An 11,185-nucleotide genomic window follows, 5' to 3' on the forward strand; every position below is an offset into this window, starting at 1 on the left:
CGCCCGTCCGGACCGGAAATTTGACGGAGGTTGTAGACCCAATTTCAGACCAAACGGATCTGATCTGGTCGGGTCAGGTCGAGTCAAAAGAAAATTTTTTTTTTTTTGAGAGAAAGGTAGTATACTGTCCGCTTTATTTATTTTCTTTAGAAATAAATATAGCTGAAAATATGAATCAAGTGGAATTTAAATTTGGAACCTCGGATACTAATCGCCAAACTTTTTATCACTTGCGCTATAAACGGTCTGTGTCAAAATAAGAATTTAGGATTTGAAACGTATTGGGCCAAGTTTACTTATGTCGAGTTAAAATTTTGGTAAGAGAACAAAACTCAATCATACATCTTAAGCTTGTATAGATGAGGAGAATAATAAAATATCTAAAATTTAATGTTATATTCGGCCTTCAAATTATTTTTTTCAAACAAAAAATCAAAATTAGATATTATATTTGGTATCAAGTTATTCTTTTCAAATAAGATAAATTACTTCATAGTTGAAGTATATTATCCTACCAATTTATGGATACCTAAACTTCAGAAGGAGTACAAATCAAACTCTTTTCTTACAATAATGCTAGAAATTTTTTTCAAATAAGTTATTCTTGAATAACATATTCCAACACTCAAATAGAGCTGAAACATATTTCTAGCTTTGTATTTTCAAACTTAATAAAAGAATACACCGACATTGAATAAGATGTTCATGTAGACATGTCTTATTCATGCACCCAAATAGGGCCTTAGTCCTTAGCTGGGTATCGAATCAATAATTTAATGACACTACAAAAAAATAGGCATATACCAGCAGCCAAAACTGTGGTAAAGAATACAAAAACTGCTGGTAATATTTGCTCAAGCAGTTCTAAAACTGCTGGTAAAAATTCAGGTGACCGTTACAATATCATTGCTAGTATAACCTTTTCCCAGCACTTTTACTAACCATTGGTGAAGATGATCTCTAGCAACAGTTCTTAAACCGTCGTTAAAACTGGCATAAGACGCATATACCGACAGTTTTTGACCGTTGGCAATTTAAAACTAATATGAAAAAAAATACTAATATCAACAAATTACAATGGGATTTTTCCATTTGATATTAATTATAAAACCAACAATCTGTTATATCCGAAAAAAAAAAGAGAGTTATATAACTAAATTGCAATAAGATGATACAATCATCCTTGAAACAAAACTATAAGCAATGATCTAGAGCAGTGACAGAGGCAACATATATTCCCATGAATGAATCTCCTATGACTCAATTAAATTGCGAGCATCGAAATGTTCCCATGAATGAATCTCCTAGGACTTAGTTACGAGTTATAACAGCCCTCCATTACTCTCTGCTCAGCTGCTAGACCAGCAGCAACAGAGGGAGCTAAATGCCTCAAGCTATCGGCTTGATCATCATCCTCCTCTACACCTAGTTCACTAGGCACTGTCAAAGGAAATAGAGACTCGACATCTTTAAGCGTCAAAAGCGGCTCATCTCTGAGCTTCTTAACTTTCGTGCTCATTATGGAGCACGCACTCCTGCTCCTGTTTAACTTCTAGATACTCTCCTCGATGCTATCCTTCACCTGTAATGAAGAGTAAACAGATTATGTAGGTGAGAAAGATAAAGAGTAGAGTGAGATGAAGAAGAAGCTACATTCATACGATGAAGCGGTGTATAAATGTTTTCTTGCCCTGTCCAACTCTATGGATCCGGTTTATGGCTTGTGCTTCCGCTGCAAGGTTGAGCAATGGCTCCACTAAAATGACATGCTGTGCTTCCAAAAGATTGAGACCATTTGCTCCATGCTGGATTAGCATCAAGAGGGCTTTGAATGGACTTCTCACTGGAAGGCATTCTTTTTGTTTTGCCACTGTTAGCAACACTTATGTCTCCTTTGAATTGGGCAAGCGCCACTTGTGATTTCCTGTTAGTCAAGTTACTATTTTTGCTTAGACGATATGTTAAGGTAACATACACATTCAATTCTTTTAAAGTGTACAGAAAATAGCACTATCTCGATGAACTATGATCCAAGGTACGGCATATTTAAAGGAGAGCCTTCGCTGTACAGCGCACATTAGTCATTTCATGTGCCCGGATGCTTAGGTGGGATCAAGAGAATTTTAGTTATTTCAGGTGAAAAGTACGGCAAACGAAAATTATTATTAATAGGAAGTAGGCGCTATATGGCATAAATGATTGGAATCTGACCTAAGTCTACAACTTTACCATAGCACTGGATAACTTCACCATAGTACTAGAACAGCCCATTGTAATAAGAATGAAGTGAAACTTATAAAAGTTGTATAGTCTATACCTGCCTCCTTTCATCCGGACAAACATGACACCATTAGCAACCAAAGCATGCTCCAACAAACCAAGGACATCGTTCCAGCTGGAAAAGACAAGAATTTTGGCCTCTTTTTCAGTAGATATTATCCACAAGATTCTTTTGGCGACAGCTTCAATCTTGGCAAGGAAGAAACAAAAAACGATGGAATTAGTATATTCAACTTCGTTAATGTAACACACTGGACCTTTGCAAATTGCGAGGTTCGAGTGTTTGAATGTATTTCGAACTTTTCCACACTTGGTGGAGGGTTGTAGAATGTTTGCCGACCTAAAAAGTTCGAAAACTGGAATTCTGGACAAGTCCTGAGAGTTTTTACTCTCTGGGACCGGTCCCTGGAAGGAGAGACCGGTTCCCCCAGTGAGCAGTGTTGAGGCAGCCTGAGGCAACCGGTCCCTGGCAGGCGAGACCGGTTCCCGAACGTGTCTTCGCAGTTAGAGACCGGTCCCGCGCAGGGAGAGACCGGTTCCCGAACGCTGGTTTTTCGGGTTCGCAGCGAGAGACCGGTCCCTGCTGGGGAGAGACCGGTCCCTCTGGGCGAAAACTGCCCAGACCGGGCTGATGTATTTTTGGATTTTTGAGGGGCCTGGTTGGATTTTATTACATTAGATGGGCTTATTAGCCATTTCCTCCTCTCCCCTCTCTCATTTTCTCATTCTCATCCTCTCCCTACACTTCCTAGAGAGAGAAGAAGGAGGAGGAGAAGGAGAGGAGCTAGTTTGAGGGAGCTTGGAGCTCAACCCCATTCTCTCTTTTCCACCTTTGCAAGGCTTGGAGTTTGCTTGTAGAGCTTGGTGGTGGGCCAATCTTCAACCCTAGAAGATTTGGAGCTTGTTTGGAGGCATCTTGGGAGGTTAGTACTTGGATTCTACCTTTTAATCCTTGATTTGGTAGGTTTTCACCATTTGGAACCCTAGAATGAGATTTAGGGTTTGATTTTGGGCTTTTTGAATCTAGGGCTTTTGGGGCTAGATCGTTTGGTTTAGAACCTTCCTTGGGCATGGTTTGGAAGGGTTCTAGCTCTCTTTTGGAGCTTTGGAAGAGGTTTCTTCCCTTGAGGTGAGTTTTGGCCATTTTTACTTCTAGGTTAATGTTTGATCTTATAAGATGGTCGTAATGCCCTCGTATCTCTTCGCTGATTACTTTTAGGGTATCTTGAGGCTCGTGGACAACTCCGTTCGGCGAATCGAGACCCTACGCGACGGTTCGGTGGGTTTGGCCTAGCATACAATATGAGAAATGCTCATATTTGGTGTTAAATGCTTCGTAAAGTTGAAATTATTGCATTTTCATGTTAAATGTATTTATTATGAATTTTAGAGTGCTTAACATGCATAGGTTATGTGTAGTAAATTTTGGGACCTCTATATAGTAGAGAGCATGCATGTGTGGCCTAGCATTCTAGTTGCGATTTGAAATTATAATCCCTATTGTGAAAACGAACCTTGCTTTCATGCATTCAAACCATATACCAGATGTGACATTAGGGATTTTTGAAAGCCTAGAGAGGCTTAGGGACTTAGATGATATGTGAGATTGGGCCAATGTCATGAAGAGGCATTGGGGCCCGGGGCATAGTGAGCATTAATGTTAATGTCTTAATTGGAACATGATTAGTTGTGGAGCTTAAGTGTCATAAAGAGGCACTAAGCAAATGTGTGTTGGGACTTCACATTATGACTTGAACTAGATCTTCGGGATACTAGTGACTATACCATGTTAGAGACATGAGGATTGGGTACTTGAGACCGTGACCTTGCTTGTTTGCCATTGTGCTCATTCGCACATGCTTGTGAGGGTCGCTCCCCACAAGCCGGCACTCCCGAGTTGGCCTATGCGATTTTTGTTCGCTCGTGCGGTATTGAGAAGCCTACGGGGTCGAGTGGGACAGACACATTCCAAGAGTAGGGATGTTGGGCTACCACAGGCACTTAGGCGGCACAAGCTGGACTACCTTGGGTAGGTCCTTATATTGGAAATGGAAATCGATACGGTGTTGAATATGAACAATCACTACTAGATAGGATTAGTAGTTGGATTACATGGACACGCTTATGATGTAGCATTGATACACTTAGTATACTTGCCGGTTTCATTATTGCATCGTAGTATACTCGGTTATTCGGATAGGGTTTACTCTTGTGCCTTGACATATTGCATCGTGAGGTTTACTTGTGTTTTATGTTGAGACATAGTAGCATAGCATTTCAATCATGTTTCCTTTCAGCAGTATTCATGTTCGCTACTTATCGCATATTACTATATGTCATTATTTACCCCTTTTCTTTTGGGGCCTAGTTGTGCATTGAGCTGAGGTCAGTAATTGCCCACTGGGAACTATAAATTATAGTTCTCACGCCCTCTTCTTCTCGATGTTTTCAGAGCCTTCCACTCAGGGTGAGGCCAGGGACCGCGGGAAGGGAGTTGCTTCGAGCTAGCTTCCTTCGAGGACGACTTGCTAGGTGGTCTACCTCTCGTGTACTTTATTTTGGAGAGGTTGAGAGTTTTACCAGTGTACTAGAGACCACCATTTTTGTATTAGAGGCTGATACTGTATAACTTATGTTTACTTTTATGTATTAGTTATGTTCTTTTACCATGAGTATAGATGTTTAGAACTTTACATCGCTCTGATATCATTAGTTGCTTGTTATTTCACTTCTCTTAATTGTTCCATCTCTTGCTTTTACTTCCGCTTTTATTGTAGACGCCTTATATGTGTAGACATATGGCGGGTCTGGGCACGCTACCGGGAGGGCCTCCGCCGGTCCCGGGGCGTGACAGTTAAAAGAAAAAAACGATGAAATTAGTATATTCAACTTCATTAAATACAATCATTTTTTTGGCAAGTAAAGGGTGTAAACATAAGAAATTAACTTCACATTCAAGTCTGATACAAAGTATGTATTCATAAATAGGAAAAATTTACTGGGGTTATAGGTAATTATCTTTTACTTCAGATAAGTGTATAGTGGTAAAATAAAAGGTTCAAGAGCTTGAACAAATTCCTCTTGTAGATACACAAACATGAAAGAGAAGATATAAAAGGGAACATGGCAACACCTTTGTACCGTAGGATCCTTTTACTATGATAGAACTTTTTGAAACATTTTCAGTTTGGTGAGAATTTAAAGATGTGGAAGAAGTTTCCTTATTTTTCTTCTCAACCATATACGCAATATTCTCAAAATCTATACGTTGACGACATGAAGGACACATAATCCATTTCTGGCCATACTTTCCAGAATGTCCTAAAGCCCGTCCGGACATTTGAAGACAACCTGCAAAATCCCATATTATGGTTAGCAAAAAAAAGAAATTAGACAAATTTTTAAGTAACAGCAAAACGAACCTAACAGAATTCATATAACCACCCATGTTACTCATCTTTGAAGGTAAGCAGCGCATCTAATGAAGGAAAAAGTATGAAACAAAAAAACTAAACTGTACAGAAAAATGATTCCTAGGTAAAGACTAACTCATAACAAAGATAGTAGATAATCTACATAAAAAATAATGGCAGCAGTTTTCAAAAATTGAAATCACAGTAGCCACATTTTATTCTTTTTTTCCAAAAAAGTAAAAAAGAGAAGTAACATTAATGCACAATTTGCAAATATAGAGCATGTGTCTCAATTGTGCACGGGCCTTAGGGATTCACCAAACTAATATCACATGGTGTTCATAAGACTAAAGTTATGACATTCTTTCCAGCTTGTAGTTTATTAGGCATGAAGAGAAACCATAAGAACAAGTCTAGTGTTATAAAATTACAATAACACTTATACTTGCAACATAAGGAATGGCCACATTGAAACATCATTTTCTGCTCATAGTATCTCTCTTGACAAATAGGGCAAGGTTCATCATCAATCTTATTTGCAGTTTCTTCCACAGAAACTGAAGAAGTCTGGAAATTAGCATTATCCTAAGCCTTGGAGAAGGAATTAATGCACTGATTCTGTGTTTTCTGATTGGAAAGCACCAATCCCTTAAAGAAAAGCGTTAAAATCATATTCAGTTATCTCTCAAGAAGGTAACAGATAGAATGGTTCACAGTAAAAAAGAGACCCAAAAAAATAGTCAAAAAAACAATCAACTAAGTATGAATATGTACGCAGAGTCTATCAGGGAAAAGAACATATGCAGGAAAGTAAATTCACCTTTAAGTAGCGAAGCTGACCCTTTATACACGCCATCGAGGATAAGGATGAAAATTTGTCACTCGATAACTGCATGCTTGTTGGAATTAAATCTTCTCTAGTAAGGACATTAATGGCGCTAGGCTCATCCTCTGTATTCTTAAGGCGCAATCGCGAGGTAGACATTTTAATCTCATCAGGAGCACGCAAAAACTGAGCTTGAGCAATTGATAAGAACCTTGCCTGAGAGTATTCCTTGCGCATAGCCTAAATACGATTAAAAGAAAACATACTAATGGTATCACAAAAGGATCAAAGATAGGATAAGTCTTTAGAAAAGAAATTACTGTGTGGCACAACAATTTCAAAACAACTTATTTACCATTAGTTTCCGAATGAAATTACTAAAATACCCTTAACCTAAAGAGAATAATTGCATACTTATTTTCCCATCACCATCTGTTAGTAGCTTGCAATCTGATTAGATAGAATTATGATTACATGCTACAGTTTCAATCACCAAATAATCCCATACTTATTTTTCCACTTGCACTAATTTAAGTGACTAATGCAATTGAGAAAGCCTTGAATTTAAGCTTTCAATTGCAACGTGATTGGACATAATTATGATTACATGCTACAGCTTCAATCACCAAATAATTGCATACTTATTTTCCCACTTGCACTAATTTAAGTGACTTGCGCAATTGAGAAAGCCTTGAATTTAAGCTTTCAATTGCCAAAAAAAGGGAAGCAAAACAATAAAACAATCTGGCATGTATACATACCTCAATACAGCATTTCTTTCTTTTACAGATAAATAGATTACTAAAGAGGCCTTTATGCCTCTTTTCTTTCCCCCCATCCTTTTAATGCTTTAATCTATAGGAAAATATTAAATGCAACTTAGCACTTTACATATATGACGGTTGATAGATTAACAGGACCCTCATGTTTCCAAAATTGAATGCGGTGTCAAATTACTTCTTCTACGTCGTCGAGTTTCAAGAGACAGTTCAACCGTAGCAGATTGATGCAATATAAAGATTCTTGGCCCATTTTTCCTACGAAAAAGCACATACACATTTGTTGCCAGTAAGGGCTAGTAAAGTTTTTGTATCATCTTTACCATGGAGAGGCTGATATATAATTGACAGAATACAAGTTTGAATAAAATATAAGACTAGTATAAGAAAGTAGATCGCAGTGAGGATGTTTAAGTATGCACCAACGAACAATTAAGTTTTTCAAATAAATATAAAAAACTATAATGAACTTGATATGACATGGAGAGCTGAATGCTTATTCATTAAGAATTAAATTTACTATGTCATCTAATTATTTTTACTAAACAATATCGTGTTACTAAAAGAAATAACTCAAACAAAAGAGGAGAGGCTTGAGATGTTAATTGCTTGATAGAAAATTTCAGCTTCTAATAGAGCAAGAATTGTTTAATTAACTATGAAAACAAAACCTCTCATAATTTGATCCACTTCGTAGCGTAGCCCATGTCGACACTTCTGACATTTTAGTTTACCATGTCATAAAATAACATCAAGTTCAGATTTCTAACAATGCAAAGCTTGGTAAAAATTCTATCTTTTTTTCCTAAATAGATGACAAAAAAAAGTAGATTTAGCTCTAAAAATCCATCAAAAGTTCAAAAAATTACAGCAAAAAGAATTCCATACCTGTATCACAATAGCCTAATTATCCTAGATGGAGTGAACACTTTACCACCTTTCAAAGGAATGAAGCTACTTCAAAATTATAAAGATATCTATACCTATACATTATTCCCCTAAAAAAAAGCCACGTGGCGGAGTTTCCTTCCTTCAGCGAAACCAACTTTTTGCCTTCCCTTCACGTATAACGTCTAATTAATAATCCACTAACCTTAACCTAACCCTTCGTCTTTCCTATACACATAACGTCGACTTCTCTCCACCTATAACATCTAATTAATAGTTTACTCACCTTAATCCAACTCTTCACCTTTCCTACAAACATAACGCCTAATTAATGGTTCACCTACTTTAATCCTAATCTAAAAAGTAAATCATCTCTTCTTCTCTACTTTCTTTTCCTCCTCTACGAGCTCCGAGGCTAAGATCAAGCATGTTATGTGGATACAGTATAAGTTTGCATGCTGCATCGCCGAGCTTAGCGTTGTCATCTTCATCAAATCGAGCTTTCCTTCAAATTTCAAGAGTTATTTTAAAAGATTTATGTATTCTTTATGTTATATCGTTGAAATTTCTTAAATAGTTTTATTCAGTTTTCTTAAGTTTTTTTTTATTTGAATGCTATTCAAACTAATGTGTTTGTTATGTTGAAGATTTATTATTTTTTCTTTTTCTATCCTTTGTTTTTTATATTTTTTTTTCCCGAAAGTAAAGTTCTGTATTATATTTAATATATTTGGTTGTGTTAGGTTGTATATCTTTTTGTCTCTTAAAAATTTATTATATAACTTTTCATATGCTTACTTTTTTCTACTTTCATGACTCTTTTTATTAATTGATATAAGATGTTTATAAAATTAGATTGATATATGATCTAAAAAGGTCTTTATTTTCTTGAAGGGATAAGTTTCTTAGCTTATATAGAAAATGAGGGAATAAAAATATAACTTATGCAAAAAAGTTTAACTCTTTGATTGTTTTGATTTATAAAAGATTAATTTTTATTAGATTTTTTTATCTAAATCTCTCCTAAATAGTATGTCATTTTTCGTCTCAATAGGTTAACATACTTATTATCTTTCTATGAACATTTTGTTACTAATCAACTTTAGCAAATTAATAAACTTTTGCAAGAAGCTAATATGTTTGGGCTATTTTGATTTTTAAAATAATAATAAATTTTTGATATATTAGTTAGACACTAAATTTATTTTAATAGTATCTATCAGTAGCAACGCACGGGTTACTACACTATCAATACAAATACATTAAAGGGCGAATCGAAAACTGGCTCTACCGTGATTTCAGAGGTGGGCCCAAGTACCTTCTCTCTTTCTCTTTTTTTTTTTTTCAGCCTGTGGTCCCCTCCTGTCCGCCACTCTCTCCTTTTCTCCTCTTCTCTCCTCTCTCTCTCTCCCTTTCCTTCTCTCCTGTACGCCTACGCGTTGCTCCCGTACCCCTACGCGCCGTCTCCGCCACCTATGCGCTGCCCTCCCTCTCTCTCTCTCCTCTCCGCGTAATGGGAGAGCTCTGCCCCTTCATCTCCCCCACTCACTCCCATGCTCTCTCTCTCTCTCTCTCTCTCTCTCTCTCTCTCTCTCTCGCGCGCGCGCGCGCGCCCGCGAGCGTCTCTGCCACCACCGTAGCCATGGTGAGCACCGCCGACGTCGAGCGCCGCGACGAGGAGGAGACCAACGAGCCCGGGGCCGGCGACGACGAGGACACCGGGGCCCAGGTTGCCCCCATCGTCAAGCTCGAGAAGGTCGTCGTACCTATTAGTTTTATGGGAATCAAATATTGCTTTCTTCAACCTTTGCTAGAATGCTCTTTTCCCCCCCTCTTACCTGTGTGAATCAATCGCCCTTTTTCAATTCGATTTCACTCTTTTGTCGAACCCCCCCTTTTTTTTTGTTTATTCCCTGAACCTCATGTTCTGTGTGAGATTTTCTTCTTTTTGCTATGATTTATCTGCTATATGTTTCATTATTTAAGTAATAAATTTTATCCCTTTATTTCTTTTAGTGGATTACCTAATCTGATGGGCTTTTAGTGAAGTAAAATAGCTTGAGTTATTCTATTGTGTGGCTAATTTCATTTTCCGAGATAATCCTTTTTTTCTCTCCTTTTTTTTATTTTTATTTACTTATGTATAGTTTTGTTTCCAATGTTGTGCAGATTCTGGTCACAAATATGGCTTCTGTAGACTCCACTACAAATATTTGCTGTGGATTCCTTTGGTCACTTTGTGTAGAAGCCAAATTATTCCTTTAGTTTTTTTCCCTCCCTTTTTTCGCCATTTGCTTTTCTTTTTTTTTTTTCTTTGGGCTATGTTTTTCTTGATTTGAAGGGTTTGTAATTGTTATCTGATGTGCGAGATGGTGTGGCTTGCAGTTGTTTCGACGACAAAGATGCGGGAGCATGGTGGGAACGACAAATCGTGCGTTTGGCACGCAACGGACTTCGTCGACGGGGAATTGAAGGAGGAGATGTTTGCTATCCGATTCAGGTCTGTTGAGAGTGAGTTCATCTTTCCTTTCTTTTGTAACTATATTACAACAATATTATGTTGCTTCAGTTCTGTTTTGCCTTCATTGATGTGTTGTAGAATTCTATCTGATTCCATCTGTCGACCCCGTGGAGAGTACGATCTCTCTGTTTCTTTTCATTTTAAAAAAAAAATTGATTCATCTATTTTCGTTTAATATGTGTGCATTGTTGAAGGTTTTGTTGAGCGAAAGAAGCAAATTTTAGGATGAAATCGATAGGATTTTACCGCGATCGAGGCTTAGTTACGTAGATGTAGATGTTGATGTGTAGTTTTTTTTTAAAGTGATTTTTGAAAATTTTTTCAGGAAAACTCAATTTGGATGCAGAGGGCGGTGGTCCTGTGGACACTCTCCGGCAAAGCGAGACGCGGTGCTTGTGACTAAGGCAGTGGGGAAGCGGCGGTCAGCGACTGGGTGCTGATCGAGGTCGCATGCGCAAGGAGTTCTGCCGAATTGTTT

At 37.6% G+C, this 11,185-nt stretch overlaps 2 protein-coding genes and 1 long non-coding RNA gene across 3 annotated transcripts; 1 reads left to right on the forward strand and 2 right to left on the reverse strand.

The window, feature by feature from the left end:
• On the reverse strand, positions 1,662-5,428 carry LOC109722333. Its single transcript, XR_002219451.1, has 3 exons — positions 5,414-5,428; positions 2,318-2,469; positions 1,662-1,924 (listed from the first exon to the last, which is right to left on the reverse strand). It is a non-coding gene; the product is annotated as an uncharacterized LOC109722333 (long non-coding RNA).
• LOC109722450 lies at positions 6,157-7,011 on the reverse strand. Its single transcript, XM_020250517.1, has 2 exons — positions 6,514-7,011; positions 6,157-6,341 (listed from the first exon to the last, which is right to left on the reverse strand). Exons 1-2 carry the CDS (start codon positions 6,754-6,756, stop codon positions 6,279-6,281), a joined length of 306 nt encoding a protein of 101 aa, XP_020106106.1. The 5' UTR covers positions 6,757-7,011; the 3' UTR covers positions 6,157-6,278.
• LOC109722098 lies at positions 9,794-11,171 on the forward strand. Its single transcript, XM_020249982.1, has 4 exons — positions 9,794-10,026; positions 10,334-10,427; positions 10,572-10,686; positions 11,033-11,171. Exons 1-4 carry the CDS (start codon positions 9,829-9,831, stop codon positions 11,145-11,147), a joined length of 522 nt encoding a protein of 173 aa, XP_020105571.1. The 5' UTR covers positions 9,794-9,828; the 3' UTR covers positions 11,148-11,171.

This window comes from Ananas comosus, linkage group 16 (assembly GCF_001540865.1).
Source record: "Ananas comosus cultivar F153 linkage group 16, ASM154086v1, whole genome shotgun sequence".
Taxonomy (NCBI): Eukaryota; Viridiplantae; Streptophyta; class Magnoliopsida; order Poales; family Bromeliaceae; genus Ananas; species Ananas comosus.

Excerpts from the sequence above, each read along its gene's own strand:
- LOC109722098 (XM_020249982.1), top strand. The coding sequence starts at position 9,829 with ATGGTGAGCACCGCCGACGTCGAGCGCCGCGACGAGGAGGAGACCAAC. Across the intron at positions 10,428-10,571 it reads GATTCCTTTGGTCACTTTGT|TTGTTTCGACGACAAAGATG; the intron begins GTAGAAGCCAAA and ends TGTGGCTTGCAG. Across the intron at positions 10,687-11,032 it reads ATGTTTGCTATCCGATTCAG|GAAAACTCAATTTGGATGCA; the intron begins GTCTGTTGAGAG and ends AAATTTTTTCAG.
- LOC109722450 (XM_020250517.1), bottom strand. The coding sequence starts at position 6,756 with ATGCGCAAGGAATACTCTCAGGCAAGGTTCTTATCAATTGCTCAAGCT. Across the intron at positions 6,342-6,513 it reads GTCAGCTTCGCTACTTAAAG|GGATTGGTGCTTTCCAATCA; the intron begins GTGAATTTACTT and ends CTTTTCTTTAAG.